The 26804-nt window shown below is 40.5% G+C and overlaps 1 protein-coding gene across 9 annotated transcripts in view; it reads right to left on the minus strand.

Moving 5' to 3' along the window:
* Positions 1-26804, minus strand: part of dmd (dystrophin) — a 1998855-nt gene that overhangs the window by 1434087 nt on the left and 537964 nt on the right. For all 9 annotated transcript variants that reach the window (XM_063050913.1, XM_063050911.1, XM_063050907.1 and 6 more), the window contains exons 3-5: positions 10101-10193; positions 6728-6805; positions 3551-3643 (exon numbers count right to left, since the gene is read on the minus strand). Coding sequence is in view for 8 of the 9 variants with exons in the window: in XM_063050911.1 (XP_062906981.1) it covers positions 3551-3643; positions 6728-6805; positions 10101-10193 (264 nt within the window). In the remaining variant the exon portion in view is untranslated. The remainder of the gene's footprint in view (positions 1-3550; positions 3644-6727; positions 6806-10100; positions 10194-26804) is intronic.

A 26804-nucleotide genomic window follows, 5' to 3' on the forward strand; every position in this document is an offset into this window, starting at 1 on the left:
GGACTGGAAATTGAGGGGGAAGTTGCCAGAATAAAAAGTCGGGGGAAAGAAAAAAGAGAGGGCAAGCTAGAAAATGAAAGGAGAACCCAGGTGGGTGAGAAAGGTAACACACATCAAAGTTGCTGGTGAACGCAGCAGGCCAGGCAGCATCTATAGGAAGAGGCGCAGTCGACGTTTCAGGCCGAGACCCTTCGTCACCTGTCCAGCTCTTGGCTCCATCCCTCCCCCTCCTTTCTTCTCCTATCATTCTGGATCTCCCCCTCCCCATCCCACTTTCAAATCTCTTACTAACTCTTCCTTCAGTTAGTCCTGACGAAGGGTCTCGGCCTGAAACGTCGACTGCGCCTCTTCCTATAGATGCTGCCTGGCCTGCTGCGTTCACCAGCAACTTTGATGTGTGTTGCTTGAATTTCCAGCATCTGCAGAATTCCTGTTGTTTGGGTGAGAAAGGTAAAGGGTTGGACAGGGAGGAATCTGGTAGGAGAGAAGAGTAGACTATGGGATAGAGGGAAGAGGGAGGGGCACCGGGGAAGGTAATAGGCAGGTGAGGAGAAGAGGCAAGAGGCCAAAGTGGTGAAGGAAAAAGAGAAGGAAGAAGGAAAAAAATTACTGGAAGGAAAAAATGATGATCATACCATCAGGTTGGAGGCTACCAAGATAGAATAGGAGGTGTTGCTCCTCCACCCTGAGAGTGGCCTCATCGTGATATTTTGCAAAGATGATGAATTTTAAGCATTGGGAGATTCTGCTCCAGTCACACAGAGCACTGGTGAGGCTACACCTGAAACACTGCACAAAGTTTTGGTCCCTTTATCTAAAAGCAGCTTCACAGGACTTCTAAAAGAGCATCTCCAGGCAAATCCCCGAGATCAGTTTGCCCTATCAGAAGCAGTTTAGCAGCTTGGATCTGTATTTCTTGGAGTCGAGAAGGATGAGGAATGACTTCATTCAAACAGATAAAATCCAAAATGAGCTCAAGAGGGTAGATGTTGAGATGTTGCCATCAGTGCAACAATCACAAAACAGCCCAACGAATTAAAATGAAGTGTGCAGAAATGTCTTCTCTCAGAGGATAGTGCGTCTCTGCCCCAGAAGGTGATGAAAGCCAGATCATTACACATATGACAGGCGGAGAAAGAAAAATATTTGCAAGGTCAATGAATTATGAGGAACTGGTAGAGGAGAGTTGAGGTCAGCATACCTAGATCAGCAGTGATGATAATGAATGGCAGGACAGGTGAGAAGAGTGAATTGACCTCGCCCTGCTCCTTTCTGATTGTGTTATACAGAACACAAAAAACTATAGAATGAGGAACAGGTTATTTGCCCCACAATGTCTGCACCAACCATGATGCCAATGACTGATGTCAGATCTACAGCAGGGATAGTTTCTGGTGGGTGAGGGGGAAATACTCAGGCATCAGGACAGTGATGTTTGTATTGAAAATGATAGAAACAGGTTTTACTGTATTCAGTGATAAGAGTGACTGATTTTTATTATCTGATCAAGAATTTCTAATCAATCTTGGAAAAAGCTGTCAAAAGTTATAACCAGTAGGAAATTATAATCAGCACTTGTTCCTGTTCCCAGTGACAATTCCAACCAAAGTAAACTCCTGCACAGTTTAGCAGGCTGGATGAGCTCATCCATATATTTCCCAGGTACTGCACTTGCCCCTCAACCAAGTCAGTCTATCAATATATGAAGTTCAACCATATTGATAAATTGTGCCATATAACATGAAAGCTACTACTAAGTATCCCAGATACGAAGGGTGATTGATAAGTTTGTGGCCTAAGGTAGAAGGAGATGAGTTATACAGCTCTCGTTACATGCATGTGCAGTTCAACTCTTTGAGTGATTATGCAGAAAGTTTGAAGTTAATAACGCATCTCCTTCTACCTTAGGCCACGAACTTATCAATCACCCGTGCTGTGGACCACTTTCTGGAGGTCCAAGACGTCGTCTTCTACAAAGAAGGGATCCGTATGCTCCACGACCGCTGAACTAAGTATGTAAATGTAGGAGGGGACTATGTTGAAAAATAAATGTGCTCGGGTTTGTAAAATTGACTCCCTTTACCTTAGGCCACGAACTTATCAATCACCCCTCGTATATGATGAACATTATATCCACTAAACCATGACAAATGGATAAAAATAAAGTAGGGGCACGCTATCATGTCATTTGGAACAATGGTGGATCTAATGTAAAAGCACTATCCATGACAAAATTAAGTTTCCATGCAGTCAAATAACCCTCCCTCCCTGCAAACCAGAACAGTAGACACAATTCCATTCCATATAATAGCTCACCTTAAAGCCACTTCAAAGGCTTCTTTAGCTGTTAAAAGGACATTATTATTTAAAAACAAAATTAGCAGACTATGAAACAGAAAGGGCTCCTTTGCATCACAATATAATCCATCCCACAGGAGTGATGGTACACTTTAGCACACTGCAACATTTCTTTCAACTCAACATTTCACCACTCCAACTTATTCAAAGAATCTGATCACTATCTCACAAGGCCAGTATTTCATGTCTAATTATATTTGCCTTTCTAAAGGTGGTGCTTTTAGTGGATATCATATCCCAAGGTGATTTTCCATTTGAAAGGACAGCTGTACAGGAATATTAGTTTGAAGTGTGGCTGGTTCTGGATTAAATCTTCAGACATTGTGGGAGTAGTATGAACCATTTTGTGATATTGCATGAAGTGGACTTCATTGAACATTGATTACAGTAATCTCAGGATGAGACTGTTATGTTTCATCCATTACTGGCTGAAATGTTTCCACCTTATCATCTTTTACACGCACTGAGTTCCTTAACCATGTGAATGGTCATATTCATGAAGCATCCTCACCATGTTGGAAGCTTAAGTGCTTACTATTCACAAAAAGATGTAACAATTTTGAATGCTAAGTGTGGAATTACTCCTGTCAGGGCAGGATTTAGTCTCTCCAAAGACACGATGATAAGTCACTTCAACCAATGCTGTCCTGACTGCCTGAGAAATAGTGGAGGTCACAAAGCTTTTTCCCTCAACTTGGTTTTCTTACTGCCTGTCACACACACAACCAGAGAGCAACATCCCCCAGACCAGGATGGTCAGTGGCAATGTCCCTAGGCAGTCAAGTCTCCCATCTAGGGAGTATTCGGTGCCATTGCTGCATACAGTGCTTTTAAATCTTATTCCAGGAGTCACAACAATGCAAGAGGTGGTGGCTGTCAGAACCAAGGTACTAAACTTGAGCAGCTTCAGGGAAACTATAAAAATCCATCTTAGTGCTTGTGCAAAGGGAGATAAATTGTGGATTCTTAATTTGACCACTGCTGTCCAATATTACATTACCAAAGATAAACCAGTCTGGTATAATAATACATTGTTTAACTGCAGTAAGTAATGACTGTGCTGCAGCTGGAGAAATTAATAATTACTGTAACATGACATCACAGCTCTCTGTTCTGGTGATTCATCACTAACTATCCACATGAAAGGCATACTAACCCTACAAAATTAAGTGAGTCAATGAACAGTATTTACCTGCCAGTGGAGGATGATGCTCCAGATCAAACCCAGGGTAAGTTTATGATTTCCATCCACGATATCACTTCCTCCGATATTTACCAAATCCACCTAAAGGGAACAAAGTTGAAATGTTACTAACAATAACTTCTTGACAACATCCTTATAAAGAGACTAGTCAAGAGTTCTGTTAGTGCAATCTGACCAGACCTTCAAAAAGAAAAGAACCAAATTCGGATTCAGCAGCAAAATATGAGATCTACTTTATGTTAACAGGCATTTGCAGCAGTACAATTGTTGCAGTGAACCAACTGCTGAAAATTATAATCAGAAAATCAGAAACATTTTATTGCTTTGTTTCTGCGACTCTATAACTGCTTTGAGTAAGGGAGAGAAGCCATAAAACCCCAAAAAAAGAGCAAAAATACTTTCTAAGATTATAATGCCTTGGGAAAATAAAAGTTGGCAGTTAATGCATCGAGATCAAAGTAACAGCACAGTACACCATAAAACTGTGAGGCATAGACTGTAGTTTGGTCTCCTGGTATAAAATTAGGCAAGGAGATGGGTTAACGGGAGACATAGCGGGAGAAGGAGCATGAGCTATCATGGCTCACTTTCAGATGGTTGATATGGTCACCTGCAAGGTGGAGATTTGGCCACTGCCTCCAACCTCTTGAACAGCATTTACACTGGGACTGGACCGCATTTCAGAAAGAAATGTCACCAGAGGTGCGACGAGAAGACCCGCATCATAACTCTTATTCCTTCAAGCACAGTCCAACAGAACCCCAGATCCACTCTGTGCAAGCATTTTCTTCTCTCCTTCCTATGAATGCGTCAGCAGGAATACTGCTGCACTAGTTTTCAGTTTGACGATGCACACTGTAGCTCCATCCGGGCTACACCTGCTTCTTCTTCATCTCCACAACAGCAAGGAGGTTTAAACTGGACGTCTTTATCAAAGGAATCACCCAACTGCTTCCATTTTTCTTGCTGGGGAATTTAGCACACCTCCTTCACGCGATGGGATGAGATCAATTAATTAGCAGTGGAGGTGCTGCTTATACAGCAGAGGTTTATGTACATCTTCCCGACCCTATCATTCCATCCAGCATTTCCAAGCACATATCATTCAAGACATGGCCAGACAGAGCAGAGCTGAAAATCTTGACAATAATTCTGATACAGACAGGATTGTAGCACCTAGATCAGTCCCCTTCACAGACTGTCTCTTGTGGGAAGGGTGGGGTGGGGGGGGCACAGACAATACCAGAAGCACATGGAGATAGCAGGAAATGCTAAAGGTAGAACTCACTGACAGGCTGTCAGACCCCCTAGCTATACTCCTGGAGATAAGGTAGGCTTCACTTGCTTGAATTGGAGCACAAACCAAACTGGCAGGGGAATTCAGCAGATCAAGCAGGATCTACTGAAGGCATGGAGATAGTCCACATTTAAGATCATGACCCTGAATCCTTCTTCCAATGGGTAGAAGATACAAATATTTGAGAGTATGTACCACCAGATGAGGACAGCTTCTACACCACTGTTACAGACTCTTGGACGGATCTCTCATATGCAAAGTACATAAATATTTGAGTTCCCAGTCTACCCTGTCACAGTATTTGCACTCAATTTGTCAATCTACACTGCAACTTCTCTGAAACTGCAGCACTATATTCTGCATTTTATTTTCCATTTTACTACCTCAAGGTGTATGCCATGATCTGTCCAGACAGCATGCAAACAAAATTCTTATCTATATCTCAGTTCATGTGACATCAGGACCTGTTTATGTTTTTAATTCAAGCCTGCTCTTGCTGGCACTGCTCTACTTAATCCGTCTCATACATAGAACTCAGAAATTATGCTCTTGCCAATCAGTTAGAAGGTTGTTGATTCAAGCCCTGCTTAAAATGAAAAACACAGGTCAACAAACCCAAGTAATGTACTGAAAAATGAGCAATGCTGTCTTTCAGGTGAGATTCAAACTAATGCTATACCTCCTGACACCTGACACAAAATGCCATGTTACTGACTTTAAAGTGCCAGTGAGTCATGCAGAATCCCTTTGCCATTGATATCGCTCAATCAACGCCAAATTATCTGACCAGCATCACAATGATGTCTGTGGAAACTTGCAGTGCAGAATAAACAGTCACATTTCTTACATTACAACACTGAGCACACATTAATGGGCAAGAAAGCAAGGATATCCTGAGACTAAAGACCACTCTGTAAATCTATGGCTGAGTGGCAATTGCTGTTCATTGTTCACAGATAAATGGCAAGCAACATCTGGCAGGTGAGTCATGAAACCAAGTCAGCAGAGTGTCACCCAGCCCCAGCTTTTGCACATTTTTGCATCCGGTGGAAGCTGTGTGAAGCTGAGCTCCAGGGCCAGTGCAAACTGTACAACCACTTTCAATACACAATCCTCCAACTTAATGTAAACAGATCTGTCAAGGAGAGTAAAATTACCTCCATTGCTTTAGCCCTCCCACGTGACATGATCCTAATTCTAGCCATGTCATGGTGGGCTGAGAACATATTTTCTACAAGGGCTGCTGCCTCACAGCTTCAGTGACCCAGCCTCTGGTGTTGGCTGAGAGAGTTCCCCCGTGGCTTTGCTCCAAGTGCTCAAGTTTTCTCCCACAGCACACTGATAGGCAGATTTATTAGTCATTTGACTACAAGGATGCCTCCAGTGTACAACTGAGTTGCTGAATCTGTGAGAGTTGATGGGAATGTGGGCAGAATAGAAAGGGATCAGAGTAAATGGGTGCTTGATGGATATTGTAGTTTTTCTCTGCCAAAGGAGCAGTTTCCATTCTCTGCTGACTCTCCCCACTCTTCCCTTTATGACTAAGGGGACAATCAAACTGACACAAGGTCATACCCAAGGCAGGCTGGAAAACAGCACTGGGACCAGATTCCTCAGCCACAGTCAAAACAGATTAGGGGTGAGAAAATGTACCGCAAAATACTGCAAGTTTATCCTAAGAAAAACAGGAAACATATTGCCATTATTCTTTCAACATAAACCAGAAATCAGATTCATATTAACTAAACTTGACCTTTCAACTGGAATCCTTGTCTGCAATGCTTTTTTCTGCAGCTTTAAATCCCTGTGCTTTTCAACCCGATTATCAGACGGTCTGGCTGGTCACACAGAATCACACAATCACTTACATTGTTCTTCTGCAAAATCTGTAATGCTCGGTTGACATTGTTCAGAGCATGAACCCTTGTAGATCCCTTTTCTTTTGCCTAGAATAATAAATTACGCAAGGATGAATAATGTACTTTCATTAAAAAAATAGATTTGTATCTATCACCAATCTATGGTTTACAGCTATCCTCAACTCCTCACCTTAATCTGCTGTAGCCAAGGAAATAAAAGGCATTCTGGCAACAAGATTCAGTGAATTGATCGACATAAGCCTGTAAGCACAAGTGACTTGAGAACAACCTGAGTGATTTAAACGGCCTTCAGCACCAAGTGCTGCAAGTTAAGGACAAAGCAAGTGTGACGCCTCCAAGATTTCACAATAACTTATGAATTCTTGTCACTCATGATTTGACGTGAAGGCTAGACGCCTGCAATCGCCACAGAAATTTACACTGTTCCTACAAAGATTTCCAACCAAGTTATGCCAAATGATTTAGAGAATCTCTGTAGAGGCTTTACCCCAGAATAAATAACAAATAGTTAAAAAAAAGCTACATCATTTTCAATGTATCAATAAACAAAAATGTTTCATAGTTTTATTTTGGGCCATCATATTATCATCCTCATGCATGGGATGTGCTGGTCAGTGCAAGGTCAGTATTTAAGTGCCCTCCGCAAGTGGTGATAAACCACTTCCTTGAATAGCTGTTTTTCTGGTGAAGATACCCACATAGGACTGTATTTCATATGCAAACCTGCACTGTTCCGAAAATATTTTTCTCCCCGAAAAATTAGTGAGTATCATAACAACAGTTCAGCATCTACTAAGCTAAGGTCAGAGGTTCCTGCTCAAGATCAGTAAATACATTTCACTTCAGCAATGCAATGACTAGGACTGAGCACGGGCACTCATTCAAATACCATGCAAAACTGTGCAGGAAAATTGCGGTTGGAGATGCAAGACGAAGGGAACTAAAACTGCAATCCCATCTTGCACTACTTACCCTCATCTTGGCATGAACTGAAATAAAAGCCACAATGATTGCAGTCATTTTGACAAAGCTAAGATGCATGTAAACACTGCAGGCTTTTCCTAGTGTGTTGCATGATATTTATTACATAAAGATGGAAATCCATCTTTAAAACAGAATTTATATTTTGATTCTAAGTTGTTTACCAAGTCATTCATCACTGAATTGACAATGGTTTTATTCTGATACTGGGTAAACTTGGCTGACATAATTTGTAAGCAGACTTCCTGCTAAGAAATGAGAACAAATCACTCTGGAAAGACTAAATATTTGCAGAACATATTGATTAATAAGAACATGCATGAGCTCCCTGACCCTCACATTTAAATGGGTCACAGCATTCTATTGAAACAGTGGACAAGACAGCAAAATGCAATAAATATTTTAACACTAACATTTACCAAATCTGCATTAAAATTCCTAACACATCCATTATCCATTTTCTCTTCATCACTTCTTCCTTCATGATCAGTCCAACTAAAGCTGATAAGTATGGCTTGACACAGTCATGTTTATTAGTGATGCCTCAAGGAAAACAGACATGCAGGAATTGGCACTCCATTTACTGCATTCTCACAATCTGTCAACGTAATTAATTTTAAAAATCTTGGGAATTTTAAACCACACATAATGCATAACTTCACTGTGCTGGTATTGTGCACATCGAATGACAGTTAAGCCTTTCTTCCCAAAGTATTAAAACTTTTTTAAAAATGTTCAAGTGTTTATGGGACCAATTAGGAGCTTTTTGAAGCAACACACACGAAATGCTGGAGGAATTCAGCAGGCCAGACAGCATCTATGGAAAAAAGTACAGTCGATGTTTCAGGCCAAGACCCTTCAGCAGGATGGGAGAGCAAAAGATGAGCAGTAGATTTAAAAGGTTGGGGCAGGGGAGAGAAAAACACAAGGTGATAGGTGAAACCAGGAGGGGGAGGGATGAAGTAAAGAGCTGGGAAATAAATTGGTGTCATCTCCAACGGGATCCCACCACCAAGCACATCTTTCCCTCCCCCCCTCACCACTTTCTGCTTTCTGCAGGGATCGCTCCCTACACGACTCCCTTGTCCATTTGTCCCTCCCCATTGATCTCCCTCCTGGCACTTGCCCTTGCAAGTGGAACAAATGCTACACCTGCCCCTAAATCTCCTCCCTTACTACCATTCAGGGCCCCAAACAGTCCTTCCAGGTGAGGCAATACGTCACCTGTGAATCTGCTGGGGTCATAAACTGTGTCCAGTGCTCCCGATGTGGCCTCCTGTCTATCAGTGAGACCCGATGTAGATTGGGAGACCGGTTCGCCGTCCACCAGAAGCGGGAGCACCCAATGGCCATCCAATTTAATTCCACTTTCCATTCTGATATGTCAATCTATGGCCTCCTCTACCGTCACGATGAGGCCACACTCCAACCTGATGGCATGAACATCGATTTCTTGAACTTCCAGTAGTGGCCCATGGCCCCTCCGCCCTCTCCTTCACCAGGCCCCATCCCCTTTTGCTTCTCTCACTTTATCTCCTTGCCTCCCTCTTGTGCTCCTCCCCTCCTTTTCTTTCTTCCAACGCCTTCTATCTCCACCTATCAGACTCCCCCTTCTCCAGCTCTGCATCTCTTTCACCAATCAACTTCCCAGCTACTTACTTCATCCCTCCCCCTCCTGATTTCACTTATCACCTTCTGTTTCTCTCTCCCCTCCCCCGACCTTTGAAATCTACTGCTCATCTTTTTTTCTCCAATCCTGCTGAAGGATCTTGGCCTGAAATGTCAACTGTACTTTTTTCCACAGATGCTGCCTGGACTGCTGAGTTCCTCCAGTATTTTATGTCTATTGTTTGGATTTCCAGCATCTACATATTCTCTCTTATGGCTTTTTGAAGATTATTTTCATTGAAAAATTATATCGCCTTTGTGCAAAAATTAAACAGTGAAAGATGTTCTTCACTCTATTTGTAGCATACCTGATATAAAAAAGCCTGTTACACAAAATAGTTTTTTGAACATACTATCAAATATTTCCAGATTTTTAAAAAAAATCCTAGGCTCAAATTCAAAATATCATACTCATTCAGTGAAATTATATTTACTACAACTGGTGGGACTTGTTTGGTGATACAATTACAAACAGCGTTTGTCAACCAGTTGAAAAATCAGGAGGGACGAACATACGTTTAAAATCAAAGTCAAGATGATTGACATATGCACAGGTGCAATGTGAAACTTGTAACAGCATCACAGGCACATAGTATCAGAGACACAAAATTCACAAGAAAAACATAAGTTGAACATAAAATATCTATCAGAAAAGCTTTATAGCAGCCAGTGCTGAGAAAGATAGAATTCAGAACTTAGGTTGCCGACTTACTAGATCATGGCCAACAAGACCCTCCAAAAGTTCCAGAAGTCGCCTTCCATCACGCAAGTCAGTGAATAGATCTTCAATCAAAGGTTTCCCAGCCTGGATGAAGCATAGCATATCATCGAAATTTAAATTGAAATGATAAAAAAAACTAACACAATTTAAATGAAATATATTTTCATACTTAATATTTAACATTCAAGTATGAAACATTCATTTGTGAGCCTGTGCTCAATGCATTTCCATTCATTTGCTGGGGATCTCATTCTTACCCCTAAAGAAAGTGGCATTTGACAGTGCACTAAATTTCACACAGAGCTCTTAATATAAATGATTATAAACAAAACTAAAGAACCAATAAAGATCAAATAATAAATGAATAGTTCCCTCAATATATATTTTGTGACATTTTCTACTGTGATAGGAAGCAACCAAGGTGTCTCTAAAGTGCATCTGATAATGCACATTCAATACAATGATATTTCCAACATTCCTTCATAACGGCAGAATATATACATTGATAAACCTGAAGTATATGACCTCCCCAGATTACGAACCCCCGATTTATGCACAGCACAGATGTACGAACAAAAGATTGGGAGATTGATCAGATAGATTTGCCAGTGCCGCAAATATATTTGCTGCCATTTGAGAACTTGATTCAAGGGCAGATTTCTGTTTTGCAAACTATTCAGGTTACAAATAGTTTACAGGAATGGAAACCTGCCATAACCTGGAGACAATGTGCAGAAGTTTGGACTACGTTTGTTTGTTTACTGTCTTGTTCAGCTGTATCTATATATGTTTGAATGATAATTAAACTTGACTTGATTTGATTTGTTCCTAAAATAATGCTGCTGAAGGTGCCACTGGAATATTGATCCACCCACACTACAGAATAAAAACAACAGCCAGAGGATTACAAGGATTTTTAAAATCATCTGGTGCTTGTTGGGAGGGGGTTTGTTTTGCTGCTGTGTTGTTCGTCTGAACATAGTGGCCATTGCAAACTGTGTGGTAACAATTGTGACCTGCTTCCAGCATATCCTTTAGTTGTTTCTGAACCTGGTGGTGTGGGTCTGAGGCTCCTGTACCTTCTTCCTGCTGGCAGCGGCGAGAAGGGAAGATGGCCTGAATGGCAGCAGTCCTTGATGATGGACGTTGCTTTCCTGTGACAGGGCTCTGTGTAGATGTGCTCAATGGTAGGGAGAGCTTTGCCTGTGATGGACTGCACCATATCCACTACATTTTGTAGGCTCTTCCTTCAATGTCATTGGCGTTTCCATACCAGGCTCTAATGCATCCAGTCAATGTACTCTTCACCACACAAGGGAAAATAGGGAATGAGAGGCTTTAAAATTTGGTATCTATGGTAGGGAAACAGTGGAAATCATCATGAAAAAAATATTGACTTAATAAACCCTATCACCAAGTTGAATGAGGATAATTTATGGAAGAAAATTAAATGATTGGAGTTATTTTTTGACATCACCTGTACTTTAGATGGAAGTGGATGCCTCACACATTTGCAGAGGTGATCTAATGTGATGCCACTTCAGAGGCTGTTATACTTCAATTCATGAATTTGGATATCAGGTACTTTCATGGATATAGCATTGATGATACCATATTCAAGGATCAATTTTGATGAATGCAGCTGGCTGGTGCCACAAGATCTATCTATGATAATCATCTATTTATAATCCATATTATTGACTTAAATTAATGACATAATAAAGTATCAAGGGTATCAAAGATAGAAATTTCATGAAGCAAACACTGAAGTCTATGCATGAAAATTTAAAAAATAGGTATGGACATGCTAAGTGAGTGTGCAGTGAGGTGCCACACAGAGTTAAAAGTGGGCAAATGTGAAGTGATACCAGGAAGGGAAATTTTTTTTTGAAATGGAGAGAAACTGCTCGAGAGATTTGGATGCCCACATCAATGAATCAGAAAAAATCTTTGCAGACAGATATAACAAACAATTCAGAATACAACAGAATAAAGAGGCCAATACAAATTCAACAAAGCTTCAAAATTATACCTCGACACAGTGGAAGGGTGACTTATAGTACTGATTACTGGGATAAGAAGAATTTCCCATTTGAAAATACATGACAGATTGGGCCTATATTCTCTTTAATTGAGAAATGAACTCACTAAAGCAAACATTTATCAAAAGTTTTTTTTAAAAAAATGGTAGGTGTTGAGGTTGACTTACTTGGCCGTATTTGGAATTAAGGAACATTCTCTCAGGATAACAGGTTGCATAGAAAGGATTGAGGTGAATAGAACTACTTTTACCCAGTGTAATGTCAGTCTTTAGAATTCTCTACTTAGAGACTGTGCATATTTGAGTACTTGGTAGAGCTGGCTCAAGCAGGCATTCCCTTTTTCAACTTTTGTCCTTAGGTTCTCAATTTGTTTTAATAATTAATCACCCAAAAGCAACTTCTCATCCTTCTACAGTAAATCACATCAAGACAGTTGAAGGGAAATAGTATTTCATGTATGGAAAGGATTTACGAAAAAAAATTCTTTTCAAATAGATAAACGAGATTTGATTTAAACAAAACATTTAACTATAGTATATATCAAATTTTTGGCTTTAAATCACTATCACCAATAAGGCATTCCCTGATGAAGATTACACTTTTTCTCCATTTCACCTGTCCAATCTGATATCTTCACTCCACAATGTCATTTCCATTTTCTGCATTAAGATGATTTATGTGCTATATGATTTCACAGTACAAAAATCATTTCATGGAAGACACATAAGCTGAGGGAAGAAATCTTCATTTTATTACAGAGCTGAGTTGGAACCAAGCTCACACAAGGGAAATGACACTGCACTAACTAGTGCATGCTTAATCTCTCCTCTTCACGTTGGAATAATTTGTCTGGATGATTATAACAAAACACCTTCTTTGGATTCACGAGGGAAATTGAGACGTTAACATCACAAGTCACAATGATGTTTCTGTGAGTAAAATATTATTAATAGCTGTAGTTACCCAAATGATTATCTTCAGATTCTCAATATGCTTTAATTTAGTTTTTAATTGATTTCTGGCCTTCAATCATTTGGAATCTGTTTTTATTTTGCAGCATGTACAATTTCTCCACCAAAAGGGGAAAATATTTAAAATTTAAAATGCCTAAATAGTTGATGATTTTATTCATTATCACAGAAGCAGAGTCTACAAATTTCTGTCTTGCTTTTAGTCAGACAGACTTCCATCAGCAAATAAACACAAAGGAAGAAGGGGCTGCAAACCAGAGTTCTCAAGCCTCCAGAGCAATTAGAAAACTACGAAACAACTTTCATAAAATGGCATCCAAGACAATTTGCCAAATTAGATTCAAATTTGTATTGGCAGTAGATGGTAGAAAACTATGGTAGAGGGTTGCCTTTATAATTAGAAGCCCACGACCAGTATGAACTATAGGAATTGGTGCTGGGATCCTTGCTGCTTGTTACATGCACTCAATGGCCATTTCATTAGGGACCTCTTGTACCTCATAAAGAGACCACTGAATGTACGTCCATGGTCTTCTGCTGCTGTGGTCCATCGACTCCAAGGTTCGATGTGCTGTGTATTTTAAGAAGCTCTTCTGCACACCACTGTTGTAACGCAAGGTTATTTGAGTTACTGTGGCATTCCTGCCAGTCTAGCCATTCTCCTCTGATCTCTCTCATTAACAAGACATTTTTCACCAAAAGAACTACTGCTCACTGGATGTAAGCTCAGTAGACTGTTGTGCATGAAAATCCCAGGTGTAGAGATATACCTGATAAAGTGACCACTGTGTATATTTTAACAAGATGTTAGTGTGGTCGATATATGGCACAATACAAAAATTGCTCCTAGCAGCAGGGAAGGTAGCCTTTGGTCACAACATGATATTTACCAGAGGATGGTTGAAATTTGGAATGCAGTACCTGAAGATATGGTAGAGGTGGGTACTCTAACAGTTTTTAAGCAGCAACTATTCAAAGGTTTCAAAGATACATTTAATATCCAGAGAAATATACATCCTGAAATTCTTTTTCTTCACAACCATCCATGAAAACAGACGAGTACCCCAAAGAATGAATGATAGTTAAATGTAAGAACCACAAAGCGTCCCCCCAGCTCCCCCTTCCCATGCGTAAGCAGCAGCAAAGCAATGATTCCCCCTCCCCCACCAAAAAAAAGCATCAGCACCCCCCACCAAGCACTCAAGCATGCAGCAAAGCATCAATAAAGACATAGACTTGCAGTACCCCAAAGACTACTTCTTCACCCAGTAATTTGACATATCACAGGCTCTCTCTCTCCCCCTAATAAGGGAAAAAGAGGTGTCTCCATCAACAAGAGGGGAGACATAACAAACAACTCGCTGACTTATGATGTTAAAAGTTCACTGCATTGCTCTTTCCGAGCTCTGTGCCAAAGAACTGGGGTCTCTGGACACACAGCTAGCTTGCTGCTTTCGATCTTCCGTATTCCGTGACATACCAAATTGAGCACCTGAATTCCAATGCATACAAATATATGGATCAAGTGCTGGTAAGTGGGATTAATACTGAATACTCTGCATTTCCATGGTTTAGCAAAGGGCCTGTTTCTTTTCCGTATGGCGTTATGACTGTTTGATTCAGGTTATATAAGATATTCAAAGTCCTCACTTGTGAAAATGTACACATTTTAATTTCTAACCACTGGGCATACATACATCACTGTATCAATTACCAAAACAATTTCTTTTTCTAAAATGTGTAAAACTAAATCCTGAACCAGCAGCTAAACTGTCTTGTCCCTTAATTTACAACACCATTGGTTTCTTACTGCAACTTAAACACTTCTTCAAATGCAATAATGCATTTTGTGTGGTGCAGGTCTTTTCTAAGGGGATCGGAATCAAATGAAGCCACTGATATTTTTTGTTTGCAAGACCTAGAAATGCAACTTAAGTGACGATCTATTGGTAAGAGATACGACGAAGTGTCATTCAGAAAGATACTTCAATGTAATCAGTTTCTCTGGAAGTCCATACTATATGCATGGTTTCCAGCGAATGCAGGAGACTATCTCCAAAAACATTAGGCTTTTTCGGTTAACATTGTCTGTATTCTCCTGGATGAGTGTAAGGCAACTATGAAAGAAAATTGGCAAAGTATTCCAAATATTAAGTTTGTGAGGACAGAGTGCTCATTCTTTTTTATTCTTGAAGCTCTTCAAGATGGTCAGCCAATGTTTCTTTCTTTTTGATCTATATACCAAGTTATTTTGCTGCCATTCTCAGAAGCAACATGTTCCCAGGGTTGATGTTAAGTTGACAAAGCAAATTAAAGGCAATTTAATGACGCATTTTTACAAGGTAGAAGCATGAAAAGGATAAATCATCCTCTTGCGTAGCTTCTCCAGCTGAGTTCCAGGTTCTGCACACTGGATGCAAACCACAACTTGACTTGCAATTTCCCCTCAAAGGCAGTTCCCAATTCTAGTTATATTCTTAAGAACCAACACATAGGGAGACCAAGTATTAGGCAGCGAATCAACTCAAAAATGAGACCACAAGACATAGGAACAGAGTGAGGCCATTCAGTCCATCAAGTCTGCTTGGCTGTGATATAAAAGGAGAGACTCTGTACATTGCAGGCATGATAGAAGTCTCACAAACCAGTCTCTCCAATCAGGCAAGGAATAGGATACAGTTGGGAATGGCTGTGACACAGGCATAGGAAGGATTATTTCTGGAAACCTGGAAAAATAGCTGGAACTGACAATCTCCATATAGCATCGCAAAACTGCATGTCAATGCTGTTGGCATCTTGCACATAATGGTCTATGAAAGTATAAAGGCTTTACAGTGCACAGGCACACATTAATGATTCATCTGCATTCTCTTTCCATCCGTATGGGTGAGCTAATAACTGACTGAAACCACAGAAACAACTGCTGACAATACAACTGTTCACAGGATAATGTTTACTGACATTAATTGAATGCCCTACCATTTATTGCTAAAAATATCAGTGTAAAAGTTCTATGTTTGCAGTGATTAATGAGGACAAGTTTAAAAGCCACCATTTTCAAGCGTAATAAGAAGTCTTGTTCCATTATTTAGTTTTCTGAAGCTTTGCATCAATTATTTGCTTTATTTAACAAGAAGACATGCAAAACATTTCTTACTTTAATTTATATCCATTTGGCTGTAGTGCCAACAAAATGACATAAATATATGAAAGATTAATGTGTTTTCCACAAATTTGAGAGAAGAGAGATCATGTGGGACAAAAGGAGTAAATTTTCTGACAGGCTGCATCACTGGCTGGTATGGGGGAGGGGGAGGTCTACTGCACAGGACCGAGAGAAGCTGCCGAGGGTCGTAAATTTAGTCGGCTCCATCTTGGGTACTAGCCTACAAAGTACCCGGGACATCTTCAAGGAGCGGTGCCTCAGAAAGGCAGTGTCCATTATTAAGGACCCAGGGCATGCCCTTTTCTCACTTTTACCATCAGGTAGGAGGTGCAGAAGCCTGAAGGCACACACTGAGCCATTCAGGAACGGCTTCTTCCCCTCTGCCATCTGATTCCTAAATGGACATTGAACCCATGAACACTACCTCACTTTTTTAATATACTTCTGTTTTTGCATGATTTTTAATCTATTCAATATACATATACTGTAATTGATCTACTTATTTATTTATTTTTACTTTCTTTTCTTCTATATTATGTATTGCAATGAACTGCTGCTGCTAAGTTAACAAATTTCATGACACAAACCGGTGATCATAAAACTGATTCTTAATTTTAAAGCCCTGAAAGAGGGTACAAACATCATTTAGGATTGGCTTATTCTATAGCAAATATTTGATTTAACTTCTGTTTATGATTTCAGCACACAAACATGCACAACTCCTCCTCCACCTCATTGACTGATGGTGTCAATCCCCTTCTTATTTCTAAGTCTTTCCACATTGCCTCCATCAATGATCCTTCAAGAATATCATAAATCCAGACTCAGAATTAGGTTTAATATCACTGGCATATGTCATGAAATTAAATTTGTTGTGGCAGCAGTACAATGCAGTGTATAATAAACACAATAAATTACAATAAAAATATATATTTTCTTATTATAATTTCAACACATTTATTGATATATATCTATCATTAAATTAAACAAGTATTGACTTCCCCTTCCTGAAGTCCCGCTGTTTTGTCCTTCCTTCCACTACTACTTGTTCCTCTATCATGCCTAAAGCACCAATATCCCGGAACACTGAGGGAGTCAGTCCTGCCCTTCTCTCAACATTGTTTCTGTGATGGCCACAATATCCCAGTCCCCAAAGACAATCCACACCCCAGTTCAAGAACCTTGCCTGTTAAGCTATGTGCACTGAAATAGATGCAATTAAAAGCAGAGGTCCTATCTTCTCTTTTACTGAAAACATGGCTATCCTGGTCACTAGGATTGCATGCTTTGGTTGCCATACATACCCATTTTCAGAATGCATTCACTCTCTTGATTCCCACATTGCTGCCAATCTAGTTTAGATCGTCCCTGGTGGCAAAAGCAAATTTCCTGGCTAGAATATGTAACAAAGCCCACTACCTGTAAAGTGAGGTCTGTAGGGATAATGGAACCCTTTACTTGCTCAAGCTTGCAATCCTACCACAAAATGTGTGCCTATTCTGCTTGCTGCTCAGAGAAATAATCAATGAGGAAAGCAGCCAGCACTCATGAACTAAGAACTGATACTGGCCTTCCTTGAATGCATCCATGAGATTTAACAAATATCTCCAGCTCAAATACAGAATGGGTGCATTAGGGTTATGGTCAAAGATACGTGGACAGATGCTGATGTTGGAGTGTTCACCACCCCCCACCCCACTCCTATTCTGAAAAATGCCCTTGTGGTGGAGCACATCTCAGTGAGGACAATATTACTCAAGTACGGAAACACATTATGATCCCCCACCAAGTTTCAGGAACGTATCCCTCTACTAACAGCCCTTCCTCTTTTGTGCTGACTCAGTTCATTCACACAAACAAAATTACTTCTAAGTGAATGTCTATGAGTATGTTTTGTGTTGGACAGAATCATTCACCACTAGGTCAGAACTTCATGAAATCAAGGAAGAAGTACAAGGGTCAGTGACTAGTGATGTTCCACAAATGTTGTTGTTGGATCCACTATTTTTCATGTTATATATTAATGATCTGGACATCGGAATTGATGGCTTTGTTGCCAAGTTTGCAGACAATACAAAGGTAGGTCGAAAGCAGGTAGTGGCGAGAAAGCAGTGAACAGGGAGATTAGGAGAATGGACAAACAACTGGTAGGGAAATGCATAGTCATGCACTTTGGTAAAAGAAATAAAGGAGTAGACTAATTTTTAAACAGGGAGCGAATTCCGAAAACGGAGGTGCAATGGGACTTGGGAGTCCTAATGCAGGATTCCCTAAAGGCTAACTTGTAGGTTGAGTTGGGAGTGAGGAAGGCAAATGCAATGTTAGCATTCATTTTCAGAGGACTAGAATATAAAAGCAAGGAGGCAACACTGAGGCTTTATAAGGCACTGGTCAAACCACATCTGGCATATTGTGGGCAGTTTTGCACCCCATGTTCACATGTGCTGGCATTGGAGATGGTCCAGAAGAGGTTTACAAGAATGATACCAGGAATGAAAAGATTTAACATACGAAGAACATTCGATGGGTCTTGGCCTATACTTGCTGGAGTTCGGAAGAATGAGGGGGGATCTGCCAAATATTTTAATGCCTAGTTAGAGTGGATGAGAGGATCATTCAAATCACAAGAGAGTCTAGGGCCAGAGAACACAGCCATGGGATGTCCATTTAGAACATAGATGAGGAGGAATTTTTTTTTTAGCCAGAAGGTGGTGAAATCATTGGAATGCATTGTCATAAACGGCTGTGGAGGCCGTCATGTGGTATATTTACAGCAGAGGTTGCTAGGTTCTTAATTAGTGAGAGTGACAAAAGCTATGGGAAGAAGGCAGGAAAATGGCGTTGAGAAGGGAAAATGATTTAGCCATGACTGAATGGTGGAGAAGACTCGGCCGGCCAAATGGCTTAATTCAGCTCTAATGTCTTATGGTCTTATTTAAGCGGAGAATTAATGAACTGCAGAAAATCAATCACCTGCTAAACCAGGTGTGGCTGATGTATTCTTTCAATAGTACAGCGGCAAGGATTTTCCTTTTCCTGACAATGGGTTCAGCTCATCAGGATTAAGAAAGGACATTGATGGAATACCAACTGACTTGATTTGCCAGTTCTTCACATACTTGAGGGGTGCTGGCATGTCCTTACAAATAACTGCGTCAACCCACCAAAATCAAAAGCGCACCAATAACATACAGGTTCTGCATGCATTTAGTCTGGTTTGCACCTGGTGCCTTTTATGATGAAATTAATAGTGTCATGAGTCAGGCTAGACTAGTAGAGATGCACTGCTTCCAGTTTACTGGAGCTGTCCTGTGCATTGCTAAACAACCTTAATCTTATGCTATACAACAAAAGGAGTTGATGTAAATTCCCTCCTGGTCCCATGCAGTTCCAATCCATAAAAGAATTGCTGAAATCTAGGTCATAAAGTCAAAAGAAACCCTTCTGCAAAATTATTTGTAACAGATTTAGTACATAATGAAACATTATGTACTAAAATAGCAGATCACAAACATCATCTCCATGTATTCTCAAGGCCACAATATAACCAAATCACTTTAAGCTAAAAATCTTGTCACAGCAATTGAAGCTTAACCGAATAAACTATTAAACCAATTTTTAAGTTTCAAAAACTAGTCTGAGCAACCAGTGGGATCCCCAAATATTTACCATTTTCAGAGACACCTTTAGCCTTTCCTAGAAGATCGTACTCTATGTGACTCTCTTGTCAATTTAACTCACCCCACTCGTCTCCTTCCTGGCACTTATCCCTGAATTCATGATAGGTGCCGCACCTGTCCCCACACATCCTCCCTCACCACCATTCTGGGCCCCAAGCAGTCCTTCCAGATAAAGCAACACACTTACTTATTGTGTGCCTGTCAGTATCCAGTGCTCCCAGTGCAGTCTCTTCTACATTGGTGAGACCCAACGAAGATACGGGGACTGCTTTGTTAAGCATCTTCTCTCCGTCTGTGGCAAACAACAGGATCTCACAGTGCCCATCCATTTCAATTCAACTTCCCAATCTCATTCTGACATGTCTGTTCATTGCCCTCTCTACAGACATGATGATGCCACATTCAGTTTAGAAGAGCAAAACCTCGTATTCTGTCTGGGTAGCCTCCAACCTAATGGCATGAACATCAATTTCTGCAACTTCCAGTAATTTCTCCCCTCTCCTCCCATCTTTCCTTTTCTATTCCCCATTCTGGTTATCCTCTCACCCTTTCTCTTCTCCCCATCTCCCTATCACTTCCCTCCGGTTCCCCTTCTCCCTCCCTTTCTATCATAGCCCACAATGCTCTCCTATCAGATTCCTTCTTCTTCAGTCTGTTATTTCTTCTATTTATCCCCGCCCAGCTACAAACTTCAATGTCCTCCACCCTAACTTTTTCCTCACCTGGTTTCATCACCTGCCATCTTGTATTTCTTCCCTTCCCTTCCTCACCTCATATTCTGGCATCAGCCCCTTTCTTTTCCAGTCCTGATGAATGTCTCATCCTGAAACATTGATTGTTTATTCCTCTCCACAGATCTGCCTAATTTGCTGATTTCCTCCAATATTTTATAAGCGTTGCTTAATCGTTCCAGAGTTTGTCAGTGTCTTTCCATGGCACCTTTTGCCTAGCTTTATCTCGTTCTGCTAGTTTAATATGACAAATCCAACCCAAATAAGTCAGGCTGAGAGAAATGGCTGATTTGAAACATAGAAAACCTACAGCATGATACAGGCCCTTCAGCCCACAAAGCTGTGCCTAATATGTCCTTACCTTAGAAATTACCTAGGGTTACACATAGCCCTCTATTTTTCTGAGCTCCATGTATGTATCTGTCCAGGAGTCTCTTAAAAAACCCTGTTGTATCTGCCTCCACCACCGTCGCTGGCAGCCCATTCCACGCACTCACTACTCTCTGCGTAAAAAACTTACCCCTGACATCTCCTCTGTACCTACTTCTAGGCACCTTAAAACTGTGCCCTCTCGTGCTAGACATTTCAGCCCCGGGAAAAAGCCTCTGACTATCCACACTCAAATCAAATTCAATCAAACTCAAAAATAAAAAGTACATTACCCTGCATGCAAACTCCAACACAAAAAAAAAGACTAGAAAGCAACCTGATAAGATCTGAAATGCTCCTGCCCTCCCCCCAAGATGACTGAATTGAAAAAAATCTTTTATTAATGTTATGACTCAAAGTTAGCTTTCAACCTGATTGTGTCATGTCATTCATGATAACATATTTATTTTTAATTAATCTTCACTTAAGCTTTCTATAATTTAAAGGTCAAATTCAACTGGTCAAGGCTAGAATAGCGGTTGAAATGGAAGAGAGACTGGGCCCTTAAATGGAAACACATAAAATCTGGGCTGGCATTTGCTGTGTTATCATCTTCTCCATGAACACGCAACTGCTTCATTAATATTATTACTTGTCCCTAAAGTTTATTTCAAGAATACTCCCTTTCAAAATTCTTCTATTAAAATGTCCGACCTGGCAAAGAAAACACAAACTCCCAATTCAAATGAGACATTTATGACCTGCTGTAATTTCTTTTTATGGTCACAACTTGTGCCATGAGTAAACCTCGATGAAATTCCATTTATGGCCATTCGTTAAATAATTGAAGAAGAAATCCCAAGACACATTCCACTCTTCTCAACAGTAAGACACTAGGTAAGACATTAGCAACATACGTGATAGCCAGAGGTCTCAGGGAATAGAATTATGTACAGTCAAGATTACTAGAGAGAAAGTGCTTGGGAAGCTAAATGGACTGAGAATAGATAAGTCTCCCGTACCAAATGAGGTGCACCCATGGGTTCTGAAGGAGGTGGCTTTGGAGATTGTGGAGGCATTGGAAATGATCTTCCAGGAATCAGTAGACTCTGGCATGGTTCCAGAGGAGTGGAATGTCCTAAATGTAGTTCCGCTGTTTAAGAAAGGAAGGAGGCAGCAAAAAGAAAATTACAGGCCTATCAGTCTAATATTGGTAGTTGGAAAGTTATCAGAGTCAATCCTCAAGGACGAGGTTATGAAATACCTCCAGGTGCATGACAAGATAGGCCCAAGCCAGCATGGTTTCATGAAGGGAAGATCCTGCCTCACCAACCTATTGGAATTTTCTGAGGTAATCTCAAATAAGATTGACAAGGGAGAGGCTGTGGATGTTGTGTATTTGGACTTTCAAAGGGCCTTCAATACGGTGCCGCATTAGAGACTGCTTAATAAGATGAGAGCCCATGGAATTATAGGAAAGATATTGGAATGGGTGGAGCATTGGCTAATAGGCAGAAAGCAAAGGGTGGGAATAAAGGGATCCTATTCTGATTGGTTGCCGGTTACTAGTGGTGTTCCGCAGGGGTCGGTGTTGGGGCCACTTCTTTTTACAATGTATATTCATGATTTAGATTATGGATTAAATGGTTTTGTGGCTAAGTTTGCGGATGACACCAAGATAGGTGGAGGAGCAGGAAGTGTTGAAGAAACAGACAGATTGCAGAGAGACTTGGTCAGTTTAGGAGAGTGGGCAAAGAAATGGCAGATGAGATACAATGTTGAGAAATGTACGGTTGTACATTTTGGAAGAAGAAATAATCGGGCAGATTATTATTTAGATGGGGAGAAAAATCAAAAATTGGAAGTGCAAAGGGACTTGGGGGCCCTCGTGCAGGATACCCTAAAGGTTAACCACCAGGTTGGATTGGCATTCATTTCAAGAGGAATAGTTTATAAGAGTAAGGAGGTGTTGATGAGGCTCTATGGGGCACTGGTGAGACCTCATTTGGAATACTGTGTGCAGTTTTGGGCCCCCTATCTTAGAAGGGATGTTCTGATGTTGGAAAGAGTTCAGAGAAGATTTACGAGGATGGTTCCTGGAATGCAGGGGCTAACATAAGAGGAGCGTTTGTCGGCTCTTGGACTGTATTCATTGGCATATAGAAGAATGAGAGGGGATCTTATAGAAACATTTTGAATGTTGAAAGGGTTGGACAGAGTAGATGTGGAAAGGCTGTTTCCCTTGGTGGGTGAGTCCAGGGCAAGAGGCCACAGTCTTAGAATTAGAAGGTACCCATTTAAAACAGAGATGAGGAGAAATTTTTTTTAGCCAGAGGGTCATGGATTTATGGAATTTGTTGCCACATACAGCTGTGGAGGCCCGATCATTGAGGGTGTTTAAGGAGGAGATTGATAGGTATCTAATTAGTCAGGGTATCAAGGGATATGGGGAAAAAGCCGGAAATTGGAACTAGATGGGAGAATAGTGTAGCTCATGGTGGAGTGGTGGAGCAGACTCGATGGGCCAAATGGCCTACTTCTGCTCCTTTGTCTTGTGATCTTGTGAAAAACACCATCTCACTCAGACAGTGTGGAGAAATAGACTGCTCTTTCATGTTGCTCGCCGTCCACTCTTCCCATAACTAGGTTCCTGCATATTCTAATTCAAATGTTGTGGTGATTACTAACAAGGCTGTCATGTAATGCTCATCTGCATTTGATGTTGTAATTCATAGTTTGCAGCCAGAAAGCACTTCCATTCTCTCAGATTGAAAAGAATTCCATTCTTGGTACAAGAGGAGAATATATAATGTTTAGTCCACCAGAAATGCAAACATCATAAAGATATTTCAATTCCGTTTCATAAATAAGTCCAAGAAGAGGACAGAATCATATTGACATAAAACATTTAGTCGAGCACAGAGATTCAGAAAGAGAAAATTACAAGCTAAAGAGAATCAAGTCCTTGCTCCTCCTGAGTTTTGAACAAAAGAAAATTATTTTCACACTCAGTTTAAACCAATGACTTCCACAAAGTCAGTAGAACAAATGAAAAAGTATTTACTGTGATAACTCATTGATATAATTTTTTAAAATCTGATTGATAAAATCAGTTAAAAAAACATACAGCTTAGAAACAGGTATGAGGAGACAGATCAGCTGGTTGAGTTTTGTCACAGCCAGAACCTCACACCCAACATCAGCACGACCAAGGAATTGACTGTGGATTTCAGGAAAGGGAAACTGGGAGAAAACATACCAGTCCTCACTGACAGGCTAGTGGTGGAAATAGTGAGCAGCGTTAAGTCTGGGGTGTCAATATCTCCAAGGACCAACGAATGATGCAATTATCACAGAGGGTATTCTGACTGATTGCATCACAACCTGGTATGGAGGCTCCAATGCAAAGGATCGAAAGAGTAATTTAGTAATTTGCCGTGTTGTCGCGTGAACAAAGTCACCAGACAGAAGTACTGATAGATATAAAACAGTCTCTTTATTCAACAGAATGAGACACATGAGGCATCATACTGAGACCCCTTTCGGAGGAAGAGGCCTGTTCGACCGAATGTTATGTGACATTTTATGTGCATGTGATCAGAGGACAATTCCATGTTTACAATGCTCCCACAATGCTTCCTTTGAACTACACACAACCTTCACACCTCCCATATCACACCCACACCACAGACACCAAATGAATTTTAACCAGCATTGTCTGGTCTTCCCATTATCTGTGATTCATGGTTTTTAGAGACCATTGTTCAGAGCTGCATTTTATATTTAATCCACAGTCCATATTCAGATTTAAATATTGCTGGCTGAAGTTAGTTGCTGAAGTTAACAGCTACATGTGCTAACCCCCAAAATGCACTAAAGTGTAATTTTAACGTCCTTATATTGCACTGCTGCCACAAAACAAATTTTGCGCCATATAGCAGTAAATATTAACCTGATTCTGACACAGAATCCCATTAACCCACATTATACTCTTGTTTATGTCTTTTCTGTCCAAAAACCTTTCAAATATTGTTATTTTATCTGTTTCCATCAATCCTCTCATAACTCTTTCTCTATATTTACCACCACCTGCAAATGTCACTCCACACTTTAAGAAGAGAGAGAGGGAGAAGAAAGGAAATTATAGGCCAGTTAGCCTGATGTCAGTGTTTGGGAAGATGCTGAAGTCCATTATTAAGGATGAGGTTATGGGGTATACATGTTAAAATAGCCCCAAATCAGCATGGTTTCCTCAAGAGGAAATACTGCCTGACAAACCTGTTGGAATTTTTTGAGGAAATAAGAGTAGATGTTGTATACTTGGATTTTCAGAAGGCCTTTGACATGTCGCCACACATGAGGCTGCTTAACAAGATAAGAATCCATGGTATGACAGGAAAGATAGTAGCATAGACAGAATCTTGACTAACTGGCAGGAGGCAAAGAGTGGGAATAAAGTAGACCTTTACTGGTTGGCTGCTGGTAACTAGTGTGTTCTGCAAGGGTTGGTTTTGGGACCACTTCTTTTTATGTTATGTCAATGATTGGATGATGGAATTGAAAACTTTGTAGTCAAGTTTGCGGACTACATAAAGATAGGTGGAGGAGCAGCTGGTGCTGATGAAGCGGGGAGTCTGCAGAAGGACTTAGACAGACTGGGAGAAAGGGGAAAAAAGTGGCAGATGAAATATAGCATAGGGAAGTGTATGGTTATGCACTTGCAAGGAACAAATGAAGGTGCAGGCTACTTTCTAAATGGCAAAAGCAATTTCAGAAATCGGAGGGGCAAAGGTATTTAGGGGTTCTCGTGTAGCATTCCCTAAAGGTTAACTTGCAGGTTGAGTCAGTAGTAAAGAAGGCAAGTGCAAAGTTACTATTGAGACGACCAGAGTATAAAAGCAAGGACGAAATGCTGAGCGCACTGGGAGTATTGAGAATAGGCTTAGGCCCCTTATATAAGAAAAGATGTGCTGACATTGGAGAGGGTCTAGAGGAGGTTCACAAGAATGATTCTGGGAATGAAAAAAATCATTGTATGAGGCGCATTTGATATCACTGGGCCTGTACCCGCTGGAGTTTAGAAGGCTGAGGGGTGATCTCAATAAAGCCCATTGAATACTGAAAGGCCAAGATAGGGTGGATGTGGAGAGGATGTTTCCTGTAGTGGGGGAGCCTAGAACCAGAGGGCACAGCCTCAGAATAGAGGGACATCCATTTAGAACATTCATGAGGAGGAATTTCTTTAGCCAGAGGGTGATGAGTCTGTAGAATTCATTGTCACAGATAGCTGTGGAGGACAATTCACTGGGAATATTTAAACTGGAAGTTGATTGGTTCTTGATTAGTAAGGACGTTGAAGGACGTCTAATGGGTTCAGAAGGATAATGAATCGGGTATGATGAAATGGCGGAGCATACTCAGTGGGCTGATTGGCCTAATTTAGTTCCTTTGGCTTATGGCTTGTGTGAAAATCTATATTTTATATTTATATACTGTTTATGTTATCTCCTTTAAATTTCTCCCCTCCAAGTTTGGAGAGAGCCTGAAGATTTTTAAGAGCGTGATTTTGTTTTGCAAGGTTCTTCTTTTCATTTTGGTCACTGTTCTCGCTCAAGCCTATACCTAAATGCAATTAAAAATCATTATCTTGAAAATCTTCTAAAACAACTATCTGTATAATGTGAACTGGATCTTATTTTTAAATGCACATATATCTGGCAGAAGAGGTTAGCACTA

The sequence above is a fragment of the Mobula hypostoma genome, chromosome 6 (genome assembly GCF_963921235.1).
Source record: "Mobula hypostoma chromosome 6, sMobHyp1.1, whole genome shotgun sequence".
Classification (NCBI taxonomy): Eukaryota; Metazoa; Chordata; class Chondrichthyes; order Myliobatiformes; family Myliobatidae; genus Mobula; species Mobula hypostoma.